Source organism: Larus michahellis, chromosome 11, assembly GCF_964199755.1.
Source record: "Larus michahellis chromosome 11, bLarMic1.1, whole genome shotgun sequence".
Classification (NCBI taxonomy): domain Eukaryota; kingdom Metazoa; phylum Chordata; class Aves; order Charadriiformes; family Laridae; genus Larus; species Larus michahellis.
The window spans coordinates 17,810,490-17,837,444 of record NC_133906.1 but is presented as its reverse complement, the minus strand read 5'-3'; the positions used below and the strand labels follow the sequence as shown (position 1 = coordinate 17,837,444).

Below are 26,955 nucleotides of genomic sequence, written 5' to 3'. Positions count from 1 at the left end.
TGCCTTTTTACAAGTCTCAAGGAAACCAATTCGAACCTTTAAGGCCTGTTATTTTGAGGGAATCTGAGCATATTTTTTGGAACTCTACAACTCTGCACATGTGAGTAGTTATTAACATCTTTTTCACTAATAACAATAAACCCTGCAGTCGTATTTCCTATCTGAAGGCTTACAGCTGCATTTTAAAAAAAAGTCCAGAAGCAGTGGGTGTAGCACAAAGCCTTGTTTTCAAAAATAAAGCTTTCTACGGTCTCTTTATGCAGTTCTGGCCTGTTTAAATGGACTTTCTGAAACCGTAAGAATTGCTAAGACGCAGCAGAAGGATTTGCCTTAGTAACAGGCTGACCAAACTTGTGCGCTGGGACGAGGGGAACCATCTCGCTAGGAACAACAATGCTGCAACTCTGCTCAGCTCACACAAATGTATAAAGTCACACCACGTATGTTTAATACACTAGCAAAATATTTATTTTATAATGATAAAACAGAAGTGAAGGATTTCTTTTTGGTGTGCACCAGTAATTGTAGTAAAAGAATAAGGGGATTAATGGACTCTTTATACATTTCAATGACAAAAATTCATAAAGGTTAGCATCAAATTCAACTGTTCTCCATTTACAAGCATAAAACTTACCATAATACCCCCCAAACACATATATAAAGAATTATAGTTTTAAAATCTATAAAAAGTAAAAAATATACAGTCAGAAGATCTAACTCTTATTCAAATCTTTAATATAAAATTGTAAACATTTATTTACACAAAGGAAATGTGTATAACAAAATTTTGAGCACCCTTTTCAATTGAATCGTGGTTTTTGGAAGGCAGTGGATGTTGCACAGTGACACTCTCACCTTTCCTACCCAACCAAAACCGCAGTTTATAAATAAAGCCATGGGCGGCTGGCCAGGTACAGTTCAGGAGAGATATATTTTATTGCTCTGAAGCTGCAGCAAATGGAAAGCCCAAGTGCATATACAGACAGCTACATGTTCAAGGGCATAAAGGCAAAGCCCAGCCCTACCCATGCACCTATGTACATCTAAACCGTCTTTTCACTTCCATTGAACTGTGTCAACTTTGTTACAGTGATACCGTATTTCCAACAGCCTGACCGTATTATGTGGACAGGGACCACAACCAGAAGCGAGGGCTGTTTTTTCTACCAGGTTAAATGCTGTTTGGAGCCTGTTCACATACGAAGACCAATGGGCATTGTAACCCAGTTTGCCTAGAATCACGCTTAATTTTACTCCAACAGTACCATGAAAAGGCCCTGTCATCAAATCTAGATACCTTCCTGAACAAACCCTCTGGTCAAGCAGGGCAATATCCACCTTCGCTTCCAGAAACAGCGGAGGAAAGAGGACATCTGCATTTTCCTGGACATTTAGCTGGATTGCCTTTTTGGTAGTAATAATGCAAACGGCAGATGTTCTTTTCCTCCAATTAAGAAATCACAACTGGATGGACTGCATTTTGACTTATTCAGAACAAAGTCTGCGTGCAAAATCTACTGGAAAATGTAGCAGATTTCACCACAACCAAAACAGGGAAGAAAAGCTGAATCCTGCTACCCTGTTATTTCTCTCAAGCGTTTGTAAGGGGGAGAAAAAAAATAGTGACATTAAAGGATGTCACTTGAAATTATGAGGTCCCAAGCACCCCCAACAGGAAGGGAAGGCACACTGGTGCAAAGTTAACCCTTAAAAATAAAAATACAGCAAACACTCCTTCCCCTGCCATTGCTAGTTTATATCTATACTCCTCTAATGACACTTACCTTGGACCAGTTTTTGGTTTAACTTAATAGTAAACCAAACTCACTAGCTCTTTTCTTAGATTGCCAGTATAAGAAAAGTTAGCAACAGTTATTTGCATCTCATCTACTTATTCTAGAAAATACCAAAAGTGTCAACAACCAAAGTCACTAACACCTTCGTCTTCCCGTCCAAAGACAATCTTTATGTTATCTTTTCAAAAGCTCTACGAGGGATTAAGCCTGCTTCAGTGAAGTTTTATCCACTATTCAACGGTGGGATCCACTGATCAATGCACATCTTTCACCAACGGTTCAATGGGATACAATATCAAATCTGTTCAACAGAGCGTAATTCATCCACACTAGGTAAGTGTGCTGGACAGCCATGTTCCATGCATATTTGGAAAGGGTTAAAGTATTAGTGTTAAAAAGCAGTTTTTAAAAGTGCAAATTGTCTCATAAAGGAGCTGCAGATACAGTAAAGTATTTTCCTTCTTTGAAATCAACATTATCCTTCACTTCCCTTCACCCACTCTGGAAAAAACCCTCTCTCACCCATCTCTGCAGTGCAGAAAACTCCCGAAGAAGCCAGTCTGTGTTGAAGGAAATTGCTTTTAGATCACAACGCTGGGTTTGATTAGAAAGTCTAAAGGAGTTTCCCAAAAAAGTGGACTTAAAAGGGAAGAGGTATTTGTGCATTTAAAACAAAAGCTTTCAACTTTATTTTCATTTTAAAATAAAGGTTAAGGCAAGGTGGTTTGTTGGTGGATAGGGGATTTTTTTGGTAGAAAGTAAGGACTTTGGAACACAGACTGTTCCCATTGCGGTTTTTGTCCTTTCTGGGACTGACCCCAACATGCGGATAAGAGGTCTCCTTGGGCTGAGCTGAAGAATCAGCATCTGCTTCAAGGGAAATTAAAGAAGTAAATCCACCAGTCTCTATAGAAAGATTATCAAACTCGTAACCCAGTATTAAAAAATAAAACAAACAAAACACCAAAAGATATTTAAAGGGGGAGACTTCCATATTGGAGCAACCCTGATACAAGTATTCTCCCAGGCTGCCTGTGCTATTATTGGTGATAAGGACTTCCCACCTCTCAGCTAAATTCTTTTTTCCTCATTTTCATCCTGAAGTGACAAAGTCTTGTGCTCACTGTGTCACTGCTAACTCTGGGGAATGAACTGATCTCAAAAGTTAGTTTTACTTTTTACAACAAAGAAAAACTAGATGAGCTGTCATGAAGCAAAGCCTTCATTTAAATACAACTACCTTTGGAAATAAGTTATGAAGAAACAGGTGCAAAGTAAATGGCTTTACAATTCATGTTAAACCTACTAGAGTTCAAAAGTTCTCCCAGAAGAAATTCCCCCTTTAAACACAGCAAGGTATAAGCCAAGAACTGTGCCTCTCTACAACAGAGTGCAAACTGCAGCTTAAAAGACTACAATCTATTAAGACGACTACCTAGACTAACTGGCCAGGTTTTAATACTTTCTTTCATCTATTACCAGCATCTAGAAATAATTACTGTGAAATATCACTTGCTTTTTGAGAGTACAGGCACATGCTTCAGCAATGGGGAAAAGAAACAATTCAAAACATTTTGCAAGCGTACTCAGGTGCATAGAGCCTCTTCTCAAATAAAAAGTCAGAAGTTTGATGGACAATACTATAATAGCATGTCAAGCTACGAACAAATAATGATTGCAAGTAATAGCTGCAGCAGACTAAGCCCTAAACACAATTTGTGCAACTATTTGCTTTCTTTCTGCGCTATTTCTGTGGAATTTTGTTTTGTTTTTAAATAATTAAAAAAAAATTAATTTTAGAACACCACAAGTGAGATTTCTGAAAGGCTGGCTAGGACACGCGCAATATTTTTTGACCTGTTCAAGTGTGCGATTCCTCAGAGACACCAAGATAAAGCGCACTATTCCTGCAGACCTGCTTGGTGCGCCATTCCCATGTATCAACACTCATTGAGAAGCAGCTCCAGTCCCTTTCCCAACCATTTACCTCTAATGCCTGCAAGTCTCCTCAATGCCACAGGTTTTTTGGTCCAAGTGTTGTTTATATTTCATGAAATAATTAAAAAAGTAAGTAGAAACCACACCCCCGGCCCCATTTTAATGAGTTCCTAACAACTCATCCAAATCATTCATCCATTCCTCTGAAGTCCTGTTTTTCAGCAAAGAGTCTATCAGATCTGTGTCGCCAGTTAAGTTCTGAAGTCCATTATTGCCCGACTGGCCGCTGTAGGCAAAAGGCAGCTCTTGACTGGTTGTCCTCACAGGGTACCCTTGACTACAGTGCAGATTACCTCTGTTGGGCATTTGCTGATTTGGATTCTGGTTGAAAGCATTCAGATCTGGAACAGTCTGGTTCATGCCAGGCAAGACTTGCTGTGAGGGTACCTGCTGTTGTGTAGGTGGGTTTGTCCGCTGCTGGGCACCTAAAGATGAGGACAACATCTGCCCAGAGACGGCAGCATTCATAGAGGTCATCGGTCTGCTGGTGCTTAGGCTTACCTGAGGCATTCCTTGGGCAAACTGTTGGTTGGCCATCTTTAGATGAGTTTGTTGCATGTGGAAAGAGGAGCTGGCAGTAAACGGTCCTAGGCCACTGTTTGCTTGTGTCTGGTTGTTAATATTAGGGATACCTTGGTGTTGCCAAGACGGATTTTGAGTGCCCATAGCAGCTGGTACTCTTGCCATCTGCGGCTTAGATAAGGTTGGATTCAGTGCACCTTTACTGTGCTGCTGAGAAATACTTGAGTTTGCTAAGGTGTTCTGCCCATACCCCGCCGGAACGGCAGCGCCCTGGCCCAAGCTGCCTTGTCTCTGCATCGGTGGCTGTCCATTGGCACTTTGCGTTGCGTGCTGGGGAACCATCTGCGTCATACCAGACGCCAAGTTGTACAATCCCCCTCGCTGAATGTTTTGCATATTGGTGTACTGAGTCACCCCCCGATCCTGCTGACTGGAGCCTGACTGGAGTGGAGGAACAGAACTGTGTCCAGGTCCCATTGGAATCATGTTCTGGGTCTGAGGAAACATCCGTGGACTACTGGAGCTGGACTGTCCTAAATTACTGACCCCAGGCATGGCTGAAGATGACCCTGAAATACAGAGAAATATTTTGCACAGTAAGTATCTCGGTTCAACCAGAGCCAAGCAAGGCTTGTAGACGCTATAATCCAGAGCAGAGCTGCAGCTGCATTTGGATAAAGTGACCTTTGCAACCAACACACAGACAGCAGTACTTTAATTAAAGAGTGTCAATTGTTGCTCCAGTTAGCATCTCCACCTTGATCTCAAACACAGATATGGCAAGGTCCTAAAAAAATCTGAATACCACTTCTAAGAGTTCAGCATCATCAATTTTAAAAAAATTAAAGGTAGGACTCTGCCTTTCTCTGTGAACAAAGGTATACACACATACTTTGAAGTGCATGCACAATTTGCCAGGCTGTTAAAAAATACCACTTACTGCACACACACATTGTCAGTTACTCCATGCATACACTGTATATCTCTTATTGTACGACTGCAGGGTTTCCAGTCCTGCATTTTCCCCATTCCAGAAATTTCTTCTATTTTACGTAACTTTCAGAAATGTTTGGTCAAATATCTTTTGGATTTCCACAATGAAATATTTGAATGTTAATGAAACATAGCAAATGAATTATTTGCTATGTTAATATGCAATGCTGACAACCAAGCAAGATGATACAAATGTCTTCTCAGCAAACCCCAAAAAGTCCTTTGTTCTTGTAAATTCTGAGTAAAAAGATTTCTTCCTGTATAAGAAACAGCCCATTACTTAAAGCAAAAAAGAAAAAAGAACAGAAAAGCACAGTGAAGTGTAATGTATATAACCCCACCTCCCACTTCTTACAGTCGACCAAGGGAAACCTACCTACACTAGTACTTTCTCTACTTTCAAACCAAAAAGAAAGCTGCAGATTTATTTTTTTTCATATTTTAAGCTATCTGAGGAATATTGACTCTCTATTATTATTAATTCAGTTTTTATTAAAATATAATTTTATTCAAATATAATTCAAATTATACCGAATTAGTTATCAACAAAACACACCATAAAAACACTGATGTTGTGTGTGGGGGAAACAGTCTTACTGGAACACTACAGTGAAGAGGTAGTACACATAGCAGGATTTCAGACGCAAAAAACAATTACAATTATCATAACATGGAAAACATAGTTTTAACACTGATGTTCATTATAGCAAAACGTACTCTATTTCTAACAGGTGTACCACTGCATTTCTGTAAAAAAGTGGCAGGAGAAAAAAAATGTTTCAGTGCAATATTTGAAGGATGCTACTGATCACTGTGTTAACACACAACCCTTTTGTATTGCTATCAAGTTTTTTCAGTTAAGTAACAAAACCCAGTCATAGCTCTACTAAGACACTGCATAGTCACCAGTGCTGTCAGAATGAGAGTATCACATGGCTATTTGCATCGTTTCCCGTTTCCCTTCAGTATTTATTTCGGTGGGAACACAGAGAGTAAGGAAACAAAATGAAGGGAATAAGCACTTTTTTGTCCTCTAGGTTTATCAAAAAAGCCAAGCGGCTTCTCGATGCCCTGTTAAGTAAGGATTTTTCAGGTAAGGAGGTAAGTTTTTACTGTTTTCTAGTTCTACCACATTCATGAAGCTATTCCAGATAATGGTAACATCATCTTTTATTTATCAGCGTTAATACATTGAACACATAACAAGCTGCTTCTCCTACAAAAAAAAAAAAAAAAAAAAAGCAGGACGCTAACATGTAAGGAATGCAATTTAATTTCTCTTCATTTCTAAAGGTAGCAGGGATAATATTAGAGAAATTTAAACTCATCCTAGTAGATGAGAGAAATAATACATCCCTTATTTTTCTTTAACGAGGGCCTGTGATATATACAAGCAGTAGTGATGTTAGGCTTCAGAAAAAAAACCCCAAATTCTAGTATCACACAAATATATTGAAGTTAAGTAGAATTCACAACCTGTAAAGGGAAATGGTAGTATAAAAAGGCCTTTAGAATAACGAAGGTACTTAAGAATTTTACCCACTTCCAAAGCAATATTAAGAATCAGAAGGTTAAGTTGTCCCAGATACCCGAGACAGTGGAGGCTGTTAATTTGCAACTGAATCAGAGTATAGGTCTAACAGTTTTAAGGCACAGTGACGTGAGAAGATGTTGTAATAAATTAATTAAAAGCCATTCAATCCAGGAAATTTGACGACACCTTGGTTTTTCACTCCTGGTATTTTTTTCTGCCATTATTTCAATTGCCATGTTTACGTACCTGTGAACTGCCCAACCTGTTGCTGGTACGGATTCTGCGGTTGATCCTGATACTGGGGAGGCGGCCGAGTCAGATGCCGCTGCAGCTGCTGCTCTTGCTGCTGCCGCTGTTTCTCCTAAGAAAGGTCCAATGCAAGACTATTAGAAAACAAGCCAAGCTTTTTCCAAGGGTGACTATCCTGGATAAAAACAAGCTATCTGCACACTTTTATGCGGAGCTGGTAATTAAAGGGGCTTCTGCAGCCTTAAAGTCACTTCAGACCTTTGTTCTCAAGATTCAAACACAGTCAATTTAATCTGATGAGTGACAAGACTGGGAACTCAGAGACAACAGGACAACAGCACGCATTACGGGAGTTACTGCAATGCACGTCTGAAGCCTTCAGACATTGGAAATCTGAGATGTTAGTCTTTTAATCAGTGACATAATCAATAGGCATTTTTAGCAATACTCTAAAGACACTGACAGGTACAAAAAGAATGAAAGTGTGTATAAAAAAAATTCACACGTGCTTTTTTGCTCTTTACCCCCAGATGAATTTATTCTTGAGCTCTTTTTAGAAATTAACGAAAAAGTACAAGTCATAAACATCAACAATGCTACACAGCAAAGTAAAAACTAAACATGTAAATATTTTCTAGGCCTTGCCTTCAAAAATGAAAAAATATGCAAACCCAAATTCTTATATACCACAGGTTTTCCTAGAAGATTATGGAAAACTGCTGAACTAGGTTTATAACAGAAGCTACAGAAGTGTTGCAATCATTCTTCTTAACAATGCACCAAGCAATTGAAACAAACCCGACTAATGATTCAAAATAACCTTGCCTCTTTAAAAGCACATCTACTTTATGATAAAATAATTCAAAAAATAAAACAAGCAGATTTTCTATTAGGAAATTTTTTGGGAAAATGAAATTTAAAACGTTGAGGGGAATGTCAAGAGTGTACATGCACTAATGGTACACTCGGAGATCCTGACAGAGTGAACAGCCAACAGGCTGCTTTTACAATATGAAACACATCAGGCATAGTATTTCTGGCTCTTCTTCCACAGGTATCTTCAACCAGACTGAATTTCTGAGATAACTAAGTAGTGATACAATGCACAACTACCTACTTATCTGCAAAGTTAGAGAGAGCACAGAAGGGGACAGAAATTCCCTTCCAAGAGTACTGGGGTAAAGACACGAGCAATAAGCGTTAGAAGAAGAGACCAGCGCAACGTAACCAAGAGGCAGATATGCATTACTACCATCCTTTGGAAACGTCTACAACTACGCAGCTGTTGAGACATGCAGAGGAATGAAGAGGGCAGGCTGCTTGACAGAAAGGACCTGCTGCTTGCAGGACCAGTCAAACCTGAAAGAGGCTGACCACAGAAGCCAAGAAGAGATGCCATAGTTCTGAGAGAAACCTAGAGCTGCAGAACCTGGCTCGGGGTGGGGGTGGGGTTGGGGGGGGAGATGCACAACACCAAACGTAAAGACAGCTTTAGAGTGGCAGGAAATGGCCCTGAAGCTACCTGAAACTGCAATTCTCCTGCAAAATAGAGATCAACGCATTCAGATTTTTTTTTTGTAAAACTCATCCAGTATCATGTATATCCAAAAAAAAAAAAAAATCAAATTAGAATGCTAACAAGATCCAGCTTGACTGGGCAGTGCAACGCCAAGAAAGATGGCAAATGCAATATCTAAGTTTGTTCAGCTCCAAAGCAAAGCTGCTCCTTATTTGGGATGAGAGTCCCGGTATCACTATACAAAGATGCAAGCTGTAGAAGTTAGTTGTAGTTACCGTAACTAAGACAGGAATAAAATATTTTCATAATACTGATATTTACTACAGCAACACGTGCAGGCTAAGCAGAAGCAAATAGGTAGGAAAAGAAAAATATTTCAACACTGTTTGAGGTATGCTACTTATCACCCTGTTAATATCCCACCCGACGCTTAGAGAGGTCTGACACCTGGAAGGTCCATTACTTAGCTAAGGAATCCTACTGGGCCACAGCTGCACGAGCTCTAGTAGAGCTCTAATAACTGCCCTTCACCAGTGGTGCAGAAGTACAAGCAGGATGCCAAGACCCCATATTTCCTTTCTCCCCACCTTCTCTCAAAGAGTACCTATTTGTTAACATTTTGGGAGAGTAACGTTAGCAATTTCTGACATTTGAAACTAACATACAAGTCATCAAAAACTTAATGATTCACTAATAAGTATTATATTTATTTATACACGTTTATAGATGACAGAACTCATACAGAAAATACAATTTTATTGATGATTTGGGCATTCTTTGTCCTTCAGTCTTTGATAGTGTATTCCACCACAATATTCCCTTAGCCCAAATTGTATTTTACCCAAATATAAAAAAAAAAAATATGTATCTTTACCAACATTCATACAATTTTGTTTAAAACATTGCCAATCACATTCTTATGTTTTATCTACACTGGGTGAAGAACTGAAGCGGCTTTTTTGTCACCTCAACCCAGTCCTCAGTTTGAAAGGAACTCTCCAGGTGACCAGAACAGCCATTAGCAAGGACTTGGCACCGCCACAGCTCCACAATGCTACAGATTCTACTATGCCCTTCCCCTCAAAATGGGCTTTCACACATTTGCAGTTCAGAGTCTGTATCATTTCCTTCTTTCTTAAATAAACTTTCTGATAGACAGCTGCTGCAATAAAAGTTAAGATGTGTGTCCCCACACACAACCATGACCTGACCTTCTCTCACCACCTCTATTTTCCAAACTATTATTACAGCAAAAATCCTGCCCACCAGCATAACAACTCCCAACTTTAAAGCTGAGAACACTGAGATTTATCAGCTTCTAACAGTGTTGAAAATTAAGGAAATTACACATTCTCAACTCCAGGAGGAGTCCAGAGCATTTAAATTGAAGGACCCCAGAGCATTTAAATTTTTTTTTAACATTTTTTTAATTCTTGGGAATAGATGAAGTTCACATTTTTTTCCGTTAAACCACTGGCTCTTTTGTTTTTCCATTATCCCCAAGACAACATTTTCCATGTCTCTTCCCTCCCTCCATTATCTTCAAAAGCAAAACTTTTCAGCAGTCCAGATCATTACACTTTTTCCGGAAGATCTGAATGCCAGGTTCTCTCTGCGTCTCAAACCTTCTTTGAAAATTCATCTTCCCCTTCCTTCATAACAGATATTAAAAATTTCTCTGTATGTACATTGCCAGTGTCTGGAAAGTGGCTGCATGGACTTTTAAAAATGCAGAAAAGCACTGATGACAGGAATAAGGCCCTTTGGGTTGATTCCCAGTTGAAAGACGTGCAGAAAGTTTAAAGCTTAGAAAGGTTCACATAAGGAGCCCATTTCCCTGAGAGAGGCCTAAAGCAGCTTTCTGCAGGCTGATGGACAGCAGAGTTAAATTCTTTTGGCAGGGTAAGATGTAAGATGGATGCAGATGTCTAATTATTTTCCCCAAATAAACAAGTGAATGATGTTTTAAAATTTGAAACATGAACTGTTGTGGATCTCGCAGGGAAGAAAGGCAGAAAGCACAATGAACTTACAGAGTCCCTTCCTCATTGCTTCCATTTTTAAAGCTCTACAGAACACATCAACGGTATCCCAACCTTATCTTTTATTTTTGCTCTGATTCCGTTTGCCTTTCTTCTTTCACAAAGAATTACACCACCGCTGGCATGATACATTCTCTCCATGTAGGTGTTGTCTTGTATTTTCACACTACTCAATTCTACCTATTTTATTCTTTTCATTCAGCACAGTGCCTTGTAATAATAGAAAAAGTAAGTCTCAGCAATCAAGTGCCACTTATTTGGGTTACTTTTCTAGAAACATAAAACAGCAATTATACTTACCATACCAAAGCACCTTGTAGTTTACATCCCCTATTTTGTAATGTGATAACTGAAAAATCTCAAATGCTGTTTCATCCACCAAAGCAAATCACCACCAAGAAAAAAAAAAAGACTGCTGGCCCCTCTCACCTGCTCAGCCAGAAGATGCTGCTGTCTCTGCTCCATTAGGAATTGCTGCTTCTGTTGCTCCATGAGCAAGTGCTTTTGTTGCTGCTCTCTCTGCTTCTGCTGGTCCATCAGCATTTGGTGTTGCTTCATCACTGCTGCTTGCTGCTGATTGCTGAGATAAGGTGGGTTGCTGTGGTTACCTGCCATGGAGACATTGGGAGCCTGGGCACCCACGCCAGGGCCCGGGACAGAAACCGGAACACGAGGAACGTTAGGAGAGGGGGTTTGATCCTGCAGAACACAGAAAAAGTGACATGAGTTACAGAAAAAGGTTAGCCCTCCAGAATTTAGAAACTGTATGTAGTTACCAGATGAGCAAAGGCATTTTCATGGTGATGACCACTGTTTGTATGCATTATTTTTATCATTTCACAAGATAAGGAAGAGAGACTTTATAAACAAAGCCTACACAGGGAAGGTAATCATAACACATCTCAGAAAAACAGAAATTGTCAGTTATTGGTTATTTGTACATTTACACTATTTAATAAAATTAGATCAGTTCCTTACATTTTGCCATCCTTATGCAATAGCTTCTTCACTTGTGAAGCTTAATGGAAAAGGCAAAGTGTGATACAGTTTCCAGTTCAGCTAAAGACAACCAAAAACCCATCTATAAAGTGCCAGACACAGAGTGACAGTTTGGAGTTAAGGTCAGAAGCTCCACAACATTTAGGAATAGAGGCTTTAACTTCAGTCCCAAAGTACTTCCCAAAGTCCAGCTCAAACAGGCAAGTACAGCCCTGCGTGCTTCTGCTCAGCCAGGGGAACGACACTAGTTACACACCAGCTTCAGTTTACTTTGGTAGCAGCTTTTCAAATACTACATTTTAAATTTTCATTATACAAATAATTTATTTAAATCCTGCCTCTTCTGTCAATGTTTAATTCCGCGAGTGTTTACGCCTTCCCTCCTAGAGTTGCTTTTTTTAGTATCAGAGCATTTACTATTTGCAAGTGAAGGGGAAGAAGGCTATCCCTGATTAAAATGAGCCTTATATTCCACAGAGAAAAATACTACTATAGATAAGCCTGTTATTAATTTTTCATAAGGCTGCTTTTTTTGGAGATTGGAACTTGGGATAAGCAAAAATAACACGGAACAATTATAATTCAAGATCTCATACTGTCCTTTTTGTACCGGCAAATCCACTTGAAATTTGACAATTTTTAAGCACAGTTCAGCCTCATCACTAATTACACAAACAAATACTACTTTCGAGTTTAGAATTCAGCTAATTTGGGCCACAAAAACGATCAGACAGATAGAACACCTCTGCTGTGAGGACAGGCTGAGGGAGTTGAGATTATTCAGCCTGTAGAAGAGAAGGCTTTGGGGAGACCTTGGAGCATCCTTTCAGTACTTAACGGGGGCTTACAAGAAAGATGGGGACAGACTTTTTAGGGGGGCCTGTTGTGATAGGACAAGGGGTAATGGCTTTAAACTACAAGAGGGTAGATTTAGACTGGATATAATGAAGACATTTTTATCATGAGGGTGGTGAAACACTGGCCCAGGTTGCCCAGAGAGGCGGTCGATGCCCCATCCCTGGAACCATTCCAGGCCAGGTTGGACGGGGCTCTGAGTGACCTGATCAAGCTGAAGATGTCCCTGCTCTTTGCAGGGGGGTTGGACTAGATGGCCTTTAAAGGTCCCTTCCATCCCAAACTATTCTAAGACTCTAATGGTTTCAGCTGTTGGTTCTCACTCTCTGCACTTTCATAAGACACCACGAGCCAAATATACATAATGCTGTGCAAGCTTTTCAGAAATTCTCCAGAGGCGTTCATCGGTATTTCTGTTAATTCAATGCAAGCGTGGCAGTGTAGATAGAAGGTCACTGAGGGGGAGATGTGACAAAATCACCTCTACCCTTCCCTTCTTCTTCCATCAAGATGTTGTTAAGATTGTTACTTCTGTTAGCTTTTGAAGAGATTAATTTTTTTGTGCCTTAGGAAGCACCCATCAATCTCAGATTTTTATTTGTACTTTAGTGTGGTCTTTATTGCAGACTAATCAGATCTTTTTCCCAGGTTTTTTGTTTTGTTGAGGGAACATATTACTAGAGCTGGATCTCCAATGGCTTTCGTTAGAGGAGCTTTAACCCATACAGCAAAGACCTTTCTTCTCAACAAGCCCTCTAGGATGTGCATTGCAGGCACATGTTACAGAATGCCAACGAATCTATACCTCCATCCACTACATAAATTTTCACCTGCAGCATATCTGTAATATCAGTTATATAAAAGGCAAAGAAGCACCATCTGGAATTTTCCTTGACAGGAAAAGCTGAAGCATATTGCCTCAAGCAGACAAATATTTCTATTATTCATTCTTAAAGGTATCATTCTCTCCTAGCCCATGCTTCCCCAATCCCCAGAGACTTAACCAATAACAAATTCTTAGATTTGAAAAATCTCAAGGAATACCTAAGAAATCAGGAATGCAGCCCCCACTTCCACCTTTCATCAAAAAAGAAGGAACCAAAAGCACGTCTTTTTATAGTAAGCCAACTCTGACACAAGTCAGGGACTAAAAAGAAGGTAAAGAAATCAAAGCTTCTTTGAGAACACTGTTTAACACTACAGTTTTATATGAGTTATTTTAGGCAAAAGTTTACAAAGCATCTATTCATCTTCCTAAGTAGAAGCTTCTATGAAGTGTGACATAATTTGTTGCCCACAAAGTATATTAAGCTAGAAATCACACATTACTACATGACCTAGAACCGGCATTAAAAACTGTCCTCAGCAGAAAATAAGAGTTCTTGACTCTTGTCTCAGCTTACTGCATATTAGCATTTTATTTAAAAATCACGTGGCGACTGTTTTGAAACAATACCAAGCAGTCTGTTCTCTAGCCTTACCTGTCCAACACCCTCTTGCAAAACCTTAAATCTGCTACTAAACGAAGGTAACAAACCCCAGAACATTCACCTGACTGTGCGGTAGTCGGTAGGCAATGTTTCCAGACTTGGGTTTCAACAGGATCATCCCATTTTGGTCATCGCTCACGTGAGCCAGCGGTGCCTGCTGGCGCTGCTGTATGTATGCCAACATGGGAGTCTTGTTCTGCCCAGGTACTGTAACCCCCTGTTCACATTCTGCTTTGTAATGTGAGAGAGGTTTGGTGTTCCCATAGTCTAGCATAGAGCCTTGACTGTTCACAGGGTTCTGGTTCAAGCTGTTTTGCTGATGACCCAAAATGTTCACATGGTAATTGCCTCCAGCTCTCGGTGAGCTTTTATTTCCCATAGTAGGCATCATGAGTTTCTGATTGTTGAAGTCTGGCTGGTAAACCGATGGGCTGGTGGGATTTTCCATGGTATATGGGACAGCCAGTGGACTATGAGAAGGCCCAGACTGTTGCCACGTAGACATTTGATTTGTTTGGTGGACTTGTGAAGCTTGCTGCTGGTTCTGCAACATCTGGTCTCTCTTCTGCTTGGCAGCAATCTGCTGAAGTTGATGAGCAGAAGACATTTCTTTGGCACTTCCTGCACCCTTCCCAGGTAACAACACATTGGGAAGAGGCCTCTGGACGTTTTGAGAGTGGTTTGATGCCTGCATCATGGACTGATTAGGATTTTCAGTCATTGACTGACTGGAAGGCTGAAACATAGCCTGAGAACTACCAACCGCTGGAGAAGCGGCACTTACAGGTGCAGAAGCAGCACCAATAAATGCTTGACCTGATGAAGTGGATCTCACCTGTGGAGATCCCATCTGTTCCTGTTCAAAGGGTGCTGGGGAAAACTCAGTCTTTATGTTAATATCTTGTGGCAATGGAGTCTGTGCAGCTGAATTTGAAGAATCTGCATCTTTTTTCTCTTCAAAGTCTTCATTAAAGAGATCCTTCATGTCTTCATCAGGCACTGATCTATTAAGCTCCTCAATAAGTTCCTTCCATTCTTGCTCATTAAGATTAAGATCAGGCATCAAGTTATTCTGAGATATAGAACCCCCTGCTCCAGCAATCATACACGGAAGATCATCTACGGGCTCCTGCTTCAGCTCTTTGTTCAAACTCAGAGGAAACGAGTCATCAGCATCACCACCTCCATTCATTTGCAGGCTGGAATCTGGAAGACACTTCTTGCTGATGCCATCTAGACCCATCGGATGTTTTCCATTAAGTTGTAAGGTATCTCCACTGCCAGATTTCTTGTCAAGATGATGGAGTGGAGACACAGGGGGTATTCCATTGGAAGAACCACTCACTCCACCAAGACCATCATCACGACGCAGTTTCTTGGACACAGAAAATACATCACCATAGCCATTCTGCTGGTCTCCATTCTGAGGGGAAGCAGCACTATCAAGCTTTCTTTTCACAGTCTCATGGAGCTGCTGAAAAAAAAAAAGGTTTTAGTTGTTTAGTTTTATGTTTCATAGATTAGGATTTTTATTTCTTACTAGAACATTGTCTAGCTCTGAATAAAACAAAGGTTAAAAAAAAGGTTACATCTTTCCTTTGATAAGATTTGTTTTATAAGTCACACATGAGATTACTTCCTTACTATAATCTCTTTCAAAAATATGTACTATATCAAACAGAGCCCCCTGCTTCAAACAGTCCTCTCCCCTCCTTCAAGCAAAACCAAAAGCCACCATATACTTTGACAAAAACAAGAAGTTGAGAAATGGCTGTGAACTGGAATATATTATTATTTTTCCTATTCAAAGTGAAAAAAATATTAAAGAATGTTAAGATTCAAATTTTAGATGAGAATAAAAACCTGTATTTTATTTGGCCCATGTACACACAGTGTAATTGTTCTCCAAGACTGCTTTATAAAGCAGTCTCACATTTAAATATTTAGAGAAAAAGAAAACCATTTCTCTTGTGATTATAATTTTTGGAGAAGAACTACATATATAAATTTTGTACACAATCACATTTTTGGCACTAAAGCAAAACCAGTTTGTCACTAAGTGACAAACTAAGTGACTGTTTCACACATGTAAAATGCAATTCAGAGTTCAGTCAATTCTATCACGGCAGAGTAAGTTTACTCCTTTCCTCCTTTCTCCTAGAGTTATTTGCCAGCTGCTCCTCTCTGCACTATGACCACCAGAGCCCCAACCAGCTCAACAGTTGGCTTCTCACAACTAGTGAACGTACATATTATTTTTCTTGTAGTGCCACCTAGAAGCAACCAGAGGGTACAGCAACAGTTTCACAGAGTTTGAGAGCCTTTGTTCAACTTCTCCTTCCTGGCAGCGCTCTTTCAAATATAAAGCTTTTTCCATTGACCTCAAAAACATCTGAAAACAGAATTCATGCACACATCAAAGATGACTATAAACTTTTCTTTCCCTCAGGTGCATTCCATAAAAAAATTTGTGCTTTGCTTGTGCTGGAACGCTACACCAAGACAGACAAACCTGTAGGGCAGAGACGCTGCTGGAACAGAGCAGTGCACTCAAAGAGGGAAAGCTCCCGTCAGCTCCTCTGACCTGTACGAGCGTCCTTATTACATAAAAAAATAGGACCTTTTTACATCTCAGCAGGGCACATGAGGAGAATCCCCACAAAAAAGCCACTCTCCTGAAGCATGGTTCATTGAACAGCAGCTTTCTCAGATGGCAGAAAAGCAGTTCATTAAACAAACCTCAAGACAAGTATGCTTATTTTAATATTACTCGCAGTCTCCACAATGCAGTCCACTAAGCCTTGGGGAAAACTGTCTCATCCAAGAACAAACAGGGGAAACCTCAAGATCTCAGTGCTCAAGCAAGAGGGTGTATGTAGAGCCAGCATAAATTATCAGGAGAATTTTACAGCACTTGCCTGGGCAACAGCATTCTTTGATTTAAGGACAGAAGGACTGGTTCACAGTTAATTGTTGTAATTTTATTTTTTTTTTAAACAGCCTACAGTTAGCTGATCTTTGGAAAAAACACTATTTGATTAATGCTTGCATAGGTAGCAGCAAAATCATATTTTTATCTGAGGGATAGACTGCAGCTTCCCAAGAGACTATAATCTTCTAGACGGTTCATGGAAACAGCAGCAGAGTAGCGAGATCAGCAGAAGACCTAGCAGGATGAGGTGAGGTGTGCTTTTGGAGAGGAGGCTGGAACTTGAATTCTCTTAATTTGAACATTAAGTCTACAGCTTGGAGTACCAGATCTAAAGTGAATTTTTCAAATACCAACTTGAAAGAATAATATTTACTTTTTTTTTTTTTTTTGCAAAAGGCGAAACAACAGAGAGCAAAGAAGCCTCAACGCAATCACGACATTTGGCTTTCAGCAAGTTTGCCATTGTTTACTTAATACTCCAACTGGGAAAACCCAAGCTCAAGGTGGATGAGTAACTTGCCCAAGGTCATATGATGAGTCAATCACTCAGACTTTAGGAATGGATCCTCCTTAATTCTAAATCACTAGGAAAAAACACACTCCCTGAAAACCGACATACAAGTAATAACCAAGTGGTGCACACTGAACATACTCATAGTTGGAGCAAATTTCTATATAAAACCAGAATATATGCCCGTTGGGGTCATTGCTGTAATTATAACTCATACAGACAACTCAAGGCAACTAGGATTTTGGTGGCATTATAGCTATAACTGCACACAGCTCTTCACAGGCTGCAAAACCCACCTGGGTTGCTAGACAAATATTCCAGAAGTTAATCTGTCCTAAGGTATTTGCTACTGTACTACACCATTTGCAATATATGCAACTAACAAGTCTAAGATTAAATCATCCATGCTTATAAGCTTGGATGATTTTTTTTAGACTACTTACTGTAGTCTAAAAAAAGATATAAACCCCTAATCTCCATCACAGGCTCTTTTCCCTCAATAAAAAAAACCCCAAACTTAGGAGCTTTCATATCTGTACGGGTTTTATTGGTTATAACACTCAGATATCTGATTTTTGCTGATATCTTGACTTTAGTCACTCTAGAAAAAGACCTTCTTTCACCTAAACTATATTACTTTGTAAAAAAAAAAAAAAAAAACAAAACCAAAAAACAACACTTTAATAAATTCACTAATGACACAGAATTTGGGGGTGATTGCTTCAAGCCTTGCTTCACCTGAGCTAAATCTAAGACTATTTGAAAGATATCCTACCTGTACGCAACAGCCAAGACACATCGGAAAGACGAAAATCTGCTTATCTTCTAGCCCGGTTCGTAACCAGGACACTTAACTTTTGAGTTTTAGAGGCTATTCACCAACTGCACTTGCATCCTAATTCACTTTTCACATTAAAGTGAGTCAAAAGCCTACTTGCATATAGTGGCAATAAGTCTACACTCAGATTTATGCTACTGTAGTTACGCTATCTACAATACCACCAGCTAAACAGCTTAAAACTAACCTAGTAACAGTGCTCCATCTTCTACCTCCTTTCCTCTCTCAAGAAAAGACAGTGCTATAAAAATTTGTGGGAGCCAAAAGTTACAGGTTCCTTCTCCTCTGCTATTAGAAATATATCCTGATACCTTCTATTTACTCATGTCTAATTTTGAGTAACAGAATCTGAAGTTCTCACACCAAATACATTCATATAACTACCCTGCAAATAATGCAACTTTCTCTTGTGAAATTCCTTTCTTAGACGCATTTCTTACATACTACCTCAGCTCTTGATTTCACAACAGAAAAAGAAATATTAAATTCAGTTCTTCCCCAATTTGGCTATGCCTATACAAATAATCTGGTTTTGGGGAAAAAGAATAACAAGAGCATGTGAGATGCAAGTCAGACTGCAAGCTATCTACATATCAAGCTGCTCCAACAGAGTACTCAAGGCAAGAAAAACCTGTTCTCTTCTGCCAAAACTCAGAAAGAAAAAAAAAAAAAAAGAAACACTGACAAAGTAAAGCAAGCTTCCTACTCACTAAGAAAATCCCTTTAGCTTTGTTATCCACTATCATTCTGTAAGGCACAGTGGCCCTCTGATATGCTGTCCAGGGTTTCCTTAGCAGAATCAATCAATTTTATTTATAATGCATGAGCCAATCCTTTCTATTGTCACAAGATCAGATGCAGAAATGTATTCCCATTTTCTCAGCCTACTTAACTTCCCAACAAAAGACGAACCTCCAAAATCCCTGCTATTTAGCTTTGCCTAAAAGTATCACCCCAAAAGCATTTATCCAAAGTATTCAAACCTATATAGGAACAGTGCAAAGAAAGGGATGTAAGTGGGCCTCAGCCCTTCAGCCCAAGACAGGATGGACTTACAGTTTTTCAAAGAGCCACTGAAGAACCATAGGCTGCACCTCCTCCACATCACATCATCAGAGCTGCATTTTATTCACATGAGCAAAACAGAGACTCCTCAACATGGTAATACACTTGGCAGGAGCACACATGCAAGTCAGGCTGTAACTGTTGATTCCTCATGCGAGGAACACAAACTGATAAAACCCAGGTGTCATCCATCACAACAAAAGGGGCGCCCAACACAAGCAGCCCCTGATCACGTAGTTCACAGTACATACACGCAGTACTTCACTAGGACACAGGACCACAACGCCAGAGATGGATGAATGCCCAGTCAAATGACAAGGCTTCCATCAGAAAACGGACAGCACACAAATAATTTTCATAAAATATATTCAATCTCAAGTCTCAAACCCACCAGTTTTACCACAATGATGCTCAGCCATACTGTGGTCTTGCTGCAGGGGCAAGTTGGCAGACTTCATAAAAACTGTCCACAAACTACCCCAGCAGCCCAACAAGAGAAAACTAGAAAAGCTTTAAAACTTCATCTCCACCTTTTCTGCTGGCAGAGTTGAAAACTTCAGAGTCCAGTGCAGTGCTCTCTTACTGCCTTGGTGGGAAAGGGGCATGAATCACTGATCAAAACAGTGGCACAAAGTTGTTCTGGTGGGGTTTTTTGTTTGTTGGGGGGAGGGTGTTCAGCTTTTTTTTTTATATTTTGGGGGGTTTTTTTTAGATATAAAGATTATTCCAGAAATCAAAACATCAGTGTGAAACGCTCAATACCTGAAGCTGGTTTTAGATAATAATCTGAAGCCAACAACCTTTCAATGCATTATTAAGCATGAAAGTTTAGTTCACGTTGTTTGCTTGAAAGCAAGAAGTCCATCACAATGCAGAATTTTTAAACTGAGGATAGTCAACTAAACTACTTCTGTAAAAATCCAGTAATTTGTTATACTTTGAGTCATGTAACTGAAGACAGTAAATAAATATATACATATAAAATAGAAACCGCATGCAAGTTTCATTTTTTCTGAAAAAATATCTCTTGAATATAGGAGAAACAAAACTTTAAAAAAATTTGGTTCCAATACTGTGCCTTTTAGGCTCCATATAATGTTCTTGTTTAGTTTTTTAAAGCATCTGCTACAGAGATTAAAATATTCTTACAGGATTCAATAGAATTTTAATTTTTTATATTTTATTTGGAAGAAGTTTACCATTTCAGTTCCAGGGTTAAGTTATGTCTACAAAGATTTGTCATGAAATACCAGCAAGAGAAATACAATGCTGGTCATCTTCAAAGAAGAAATGCTACATTACTCTAGAAACGTAGTAAAAATCTAGTTCCAATACATGTCCTAGCTAGATATCAGCATTCTCACCTAGATGGGGAAACCAAAATAGAACATATCTGGTTTTCTGCCACGGAAGTGGTAGTACTGCAGCCCAGGTAAGCTCCCATGAACCAGAGTTTACAGTAGGTCCTCTATAGACACTGATTCTCCTCTCCTGCCTGGCCAAGGACAAGAGCAACAAAGATGACAACCTCTTAAGCTGGAACAACAATGCAAATATCAGAAATTGTAGGGCACGAGTTTTGGATAGAAAACATAACATTTTGACTACACGACACAGTAAGAACTCTCCATTAACTGTGCATCCACCCACAGCTTCCGAAGTTGCACTCCCCCTGCAAGGAAGGCATTTTATTACCCAATGTGTTCCTGCATTCCACTGTGTTGTCAGAACCAAACTGCTGGACTAATTTTAATTTTGACTTTTACTTTAATTCCAGAAGACTTTTGTATTTGGGTGACTGCCTGCTGGAGCGAAGAAGGGCTGTGGATATGCACGTCTATAAATATCCCAAGCCTGCATTAGTCACAAGGGGCAGCTTCTGCTACAGGAATTGTTCTGCTGAATCAAAAAAACTGCTGTGCCTTCAGCTGCAATGCCGGATCCTCCACCTCACTTGAACTTAAACAGCAGCAGCAGATCAGTCACTCCCAGATCCTTACAATTTAGGAAGCATCACTGCATATCTAACTAATCTAGTAAGGGAAACGTTTCAAACATACAACAATACCTCACACAGAATTAAAAGGAGACAAAGAAAAACCTGTCTGAGTTGTTGGGCAACAAACTATCAGACTTGTCAGCAAAAACAAACAATGGTGGCAAGCCTACACTGCACTGTAGTTATGTATAAATAACGTGGAAATAATTTGCTATTTTTGTGGTAAAACATAATTTCACAGCTTAACACCCCTATACCACAGCTTACACAAAAATGAGGTCTTCTGAATTGTTATTGTACTAGCCTGAGCTTCGTTAGTGGAATGCTATTAATGCTTGTCAGTACAATCCAGGCATCCATTCCCTTTAATTTATTACTTTAGGTCTTTTCAACCAAGAAACATTGCTTTGCTCTCCTTATGCTTGAATTTCTTTTTAAACTTTTTACTTGGTGCCTTTGCTTAAATTAGAACTCGCCTACTATTAATGTAAAAGCTTCTATGGCTCCCAAATAAAAGCTGGTCTGCTCTTCAGCTTTAACACAAAGCATTCCCAAGACAGGCCACCAACTAGACCGTCTCTGCCCATGCCAGAAATACTGTTTGTGGTTTTGAGGCAGCTCTAGACAAAGCAAGCCATCTAAACAACAGCCGCTCTCAGGTCGCGGGGGGGGGAAACAGTAAGAAAGAGGGAGCAAGTCTCCTTCCAGGAGACCACATCATAAAACAAGGAGGGGAGATGAAAATCCAGATCTTGCCATTCTCCTTATTCACATGTCAATGAAAGACTTCCTGTTCAGCTCAGTGATACGCTCCGTTATACTCTATCACAGAAATACAAGGAAGCCAGCCTTTCTACTACAGAGAATTTCAACAGCATTATTAGAATGAACTTTATCAAATCAGAACTTGGCAGAGGAAAAAACATTCTAGGGGACAAGTCCTGCCTCTTCCCTGTTTCTCAAAAATAGAAGATTAACACAACAGACAATATATTATCCAAATACTAAGTATCTTCTACTTTGAACATACTCTTAATAATGTCATCTTAAACAACCGAAATGTCAAGTAAATTTCAACATTTGAATTCCCCATTAAATAATAGTCTAAAAAATTCATAAAAATATTAGGAAGCTAACAAATTTTGCATCTCTTCCCTCAAGTGAAGGGACAGGCCTTCATGGTGCACAAATCATCCAAGGTACTTCTGTATCAATACTGTATTCTCTTGGTTTCTGCGACTCAAATTTTAGAGTTGCTTAGTAAGAAAACAAAAGAAGAATCTATCCCTTGCTTCTGATTGTAAGCAAGATCCATCCAACTTTAGAATCTAAAACAGAGAAAAGACTAATGGAAAAGAAAATACCTGATTTTGGCCACATGAAAAATCATACAAGACATTAAGAAGGAAGTGGCGGTGCCATCCTTTTCCCCACGACTATACTGAATTTGCAGAAGACGCTCTGAAGTACAGCATCTGGGAGCACACACATTGTCCACTGTCCACACTTGTGGCAATGCAGCTTCACATCCCTCTACTACAAACCCTCTAACGCTAGATCACAAACTATCTACCTTTACATGAGTTGCTTTCTCTTTCAAGGATCAAAATAAATGCCACATTAACTTTCAACACCAAGTACCAGTTTCCAAGAGAAGATTCATATGCAGCTTCATGGAAAACTCTGGATCGTAACAGCAGCAATAGCTGATATGATGCGTGTTTCACTGATCTATCAGCATTCTTTTGAAAGGAATGTGTGCAGGATATTTTAAAACAAGATAATTTTGGTGTTCATCCAAACTTTATTGAATATTGTAAACCAAACCCATGTCCTTCCTGTACAAAGCACATGCTTGGTCTTGATAACAGCTACATGATTGCTACAGGTAAAATACCAACCTAGAGAGGTACCTTTTATGCCAAAGGAATTAAATGAGCGGCAGAGGGTTTTTGTAGCTGTTTTTTTTCAAAACTTGAATTACTAAGCAAACCAACTTTATACCCTAGTAATGAGGTGATGAATCAGCAGTTGCAATTAAGCTTAGAGTCATGTATCCTAGGAAGGAAACAGCAGGCCAGCACGAGGAAGAGTCATTCATACACTAAAACCCTCTTCTGTTGTGTAAATTGGCCGCTGGCAGCAGCTTCCTGTACAAGAAGGGCTTCCCCAGATGTGTAGTGCATTTCAGAACCTCGTTGCTGTTGAGAGTCCTCATTATAGTGGATGCTAATTAGATCAAATCCACATCCAAAGCAATTTAGAAGAAACATCACCAATGAATTAGAGACATCTTTCTTTTAAAAGATCAATATGAAGATGTGTGGTGGCAGTTTAAGCAACCGGATTTGACATGCTAAAGAGCTCAGTGTGTATACGCATTATTAATGGATAGAGCCCCATATGCAAATAGCCTTCGAGCCCGACAGGAAATAAACAGAAATGCCACCAAGACTTTAGATAATAAAACATGACTTTGAGTCACTTTTGTTCTGACACAAGTTTACATTCAAGATCAGTCTACCAAACAACGGCTACCCGGAAAGTTTTACAGAATCACTGTCAGGAATGCACAAGGTTTCTCTCCTCCTCAAGTACCCTGCTTTAACACCATCTGAAGTGCTCTAACTGTGTCACAAGTATCTTAGTCTGCAGAAAAGTCAGCAAGTCCCAGATTCTCGTATGTATATTAGTATGAACAGAAACAATTCCGCTGAATAACATTTTCAGTTCATCTTGTAAATATTGCAAACTGCACACACGCTGCCTAGTACTAGTTACATTAAAGATAACAACGATGAGCCCCATGTTTCAATATTTCACATCATGACCAGTCATATCCAACTACAGAGTAAGCTCTATCACGATTCCATTTTAAAAATTGTAACTAAATAAGGTCCACCAAGACAGGAGACAATCACATCCTCCTTCCCTTCTAATCTGATCAAAACCACAGACCACCTTAAAAATATGATTTCATCTATATATTAATCTAGAAATGTCTCAGGTTAATCCAGTATCCCATTTTAAAGACACTCACGACAGTACTGTATCATTTTCATGTAGGCCACCATTTAGAAATACCTGGTTTTAAGACAGACAGGTATTAAGACAGGCAGCCCTTATTTAAGAGGTTATCCTACTAACCTACATTACTGACACGTTACTACATAGCAGTATATTTAAAGGGCTCAGAATAAGTTAAGCAATAGCTATCTTGATATACAAACAGGGCTGCATGAATATATCCTGACAACCAGAAATGCTAGAGAAGCCAGAGAAACATTAAGATTTTGAGCTAAGCCAGTTTTTAATGGGTGGAGTGGGATTCCCATAGTGTTCACACCCACTAGAGTGAGTGGCAAATAAGCAGCTGCCTTTCCACTAAAATTTTTTCCAATATGTACCAGAATTAACAGACACATTATTTGTGTTAAAAATACCCCCTCAGTAATAAGCATAACCTTATCAAGTGACTCCACTAAATACTGACAGCCTGAATTAAAGACATAAGCAAGCAAATAAAAAATCCAAAGCCACTGTAGTAGTAATGCTCCTCTGACAGTTTCTACAGGGACATTTTAGGTGAAGTAGCCAGAAACATTCAGAACGCTACTCCGAATGCCTGTAGCCATCACGGAAGGCTACCTACCCCCTATTCCTACCCGAACAGGCAGCAGTTTTTATGCACTCCTCCAGCACTCAAAGGTGACAAGAGTGAAAATAAACCGGTCCCGATCGGCTGCAAAGCTGGAACAGCGGGGACGCTCCGCAAACCGACGCGAACCTCCGCCCTCCTACCGCGGGCCACCGCACCGGCCGGGGGGCTCAGGGCGCCAGCCCGCCTCCACCGCACGGGCCGCCGGCCCCCTCCGCGGCCCCAACTCCCCCGGTCCCTCGCTTACCGCAATCAAGGTGCTGCTGCGGCCGTGCTGATCGCCGCTCGCCGTCTCGGCCTCCAGCCCGTTGGCTCCGGTCCTGTCGGCGCTTCCCGCGACGGCGGCGGCCGGCGGAGGGGGCGCGGGCGGCGGCGGGGCCGGAGGGGGCTGCCGGTGCTTGCCGGCCCGCTTGGCCTTGGCCTGCAGGCAGCGCTGGTGCAGGGCGAAGGTTTGCTGGCGCTCCAGCTCCAGGCGCTCCGGGGAGACGGCCTGGTAGCGGGACTCGCAGGCGCTGTGGTGCCGCCGGCAGAGCTCGATGCGCCGGCGGAGCCGCTCCATCACCGCGCTGTGCCGCGGCACCACGAACTCCGCCATGGGGCAGGGGGGCAGCACCATGGACCGGAGAGCGAGGGGGGCGGCCGCCGCCGTTCACCGGCTCCTCACACCGGCCCCCGCCATGGCGGGGGACTCCCCCCCTCGGGCCTTTCCCGGCCTCCGCCGCTCGCCCACACCCGCCCCCCTCCCGTGGGCCTTACCTGGGCTCCCCGGCGGGCTCGCCCCCGCCCCGGTTCCTCCCCCCGGCCCGGCCCGGCGCCCGCTCCGCTCTCCCCGCCCCACTTCCTCCTTCTCCCCCGAGGCCGGTGCCGCTTCGCTCCCCCCGCTACTCTCCCTCAGCCCTGCCCGGCGGCCGCTGCCCGCTCCCCTCGGGGCCCGGCCAGAGCCCGCTCCGCTCCCTCCCGGCGCGGCGCGGCCCGGCGGCCGCCGCTCTCAGGCACGGGCCGGCCCGAACCCCCGACTCCCCATTGTTATCCGCGCCGCCGCCATCTTGAAATTGTTTTTCCCCTCAAGAGCCGAGTTGAGAATAAATAGGCGGAGCTTCCTGGGTGGTGGGGTACGTCACGCCGCGTAGCGCGTCACGAGCCGTGAGGGACATCCGTCCCAGCCAATAGGAAGGCGCAGCAGCGCGCATGAAGGCGCAGGGGCGTGGGCGGGAAGGGCGGGGCTCCGGAGGCGGCCTTCCGCGCGTTTAAAAGGCAGAGGCAGGGAGGGGGCGGGGCATCAGCGGCGCAGCCATTCAGGCGCGTCGGGAGGCGGAGCCGAAGGTGATTGACAGGATGAGTGGCCCCGCCCTCCGAGGCACAGCGCGGCCCGGCTCACCTGCCGCCGCCGCGCAGAAGCCCTGGTTTTGGGTCAAAACCGTCGAGTTTAGTCAGCACCTGGCTGCGGTGCGGGGAGAAAGCAGTCCCGCCGCAACGGGAGGTACCGACGGGATACCGTCACCTCGTCTTCAGTACTTGAGCCACCAGCTCCCAGCCCAAACCTGCTCCCTCCACTTCGAGTCAAGCAGAAGCGATGAAGGCTGAGGTGGTTTTGCTAATTAGACAAAGAAAACCAAACAAGCTTAAGTTTCTTTATTGATTAGTTTTTACATATTGATTTATTTTCAAGTTGCATCTACAGGTACCTTTATGAAATGGACAGGTCTTTTCTGCAAGTGAAATCACAGTCCTTGTTCAACAACACCCAAAAAACCCACCAAAACCCCTTTTTGGAACCGTGAGGCAACAGCGGCATTGAGTGGAGACCAGTTAGGGGTGGAAGCAGCAGTCACAGCCCCACAGAGGTAGCCACAGCCAAAGTGGAGCATTGCTTTTGAGGAAGGAGGAAGAAGAGAGACAGACAGACAACCACCACAACTTTGGCCTACCGCAATTAGCACTCGTAAGAATCCCTC

The 26,955-nt window shown here is 41.5% G+C and overlaps 1 protein-coding gene across 2 annotated transcripts; it reads right to left on the bottom strand.

Moving 5' to 3' along the window:
• Positions 1-441: 441 nt before the first annotated feature.
• MAML1 (mastermind like transcriptional coactivator 1) lies at positions 442-25,798 on the bottom strand. Of its 2 annotated transcripts, none has more exons than XM_074603937.1 (5): positions 25,248-25,798; positions 14,059-15,468; positions 11,083-11,352; positions 7,090-7,204; positions 442-4,885 (listed from the first exon to the last, which is right to left on the bottom strand). In XM_074603937.1, exons 1-5 carry the CDS (start codon positions 25,614-25,616, stop codon positions 3,894-3,896), a joined length of 3,156 nt encoding a protein of 1,051 aa, XP_074460038.1. In that variant the 5' UTR covers positions 25,617-25,798; the 3' UTR covers positions 442-3,893. The 2 variants fall into 2 exon arrangements, with proteins under 2 accessions (XP_074460038.1, XP_074460037.1); XM_074603936.1 differs by having other exon boundaries at positions 14,059-15,471; positions 25,248-25,797.
• Positions 25,799-26,955: the final 1,157 nt, after the last annotated feature.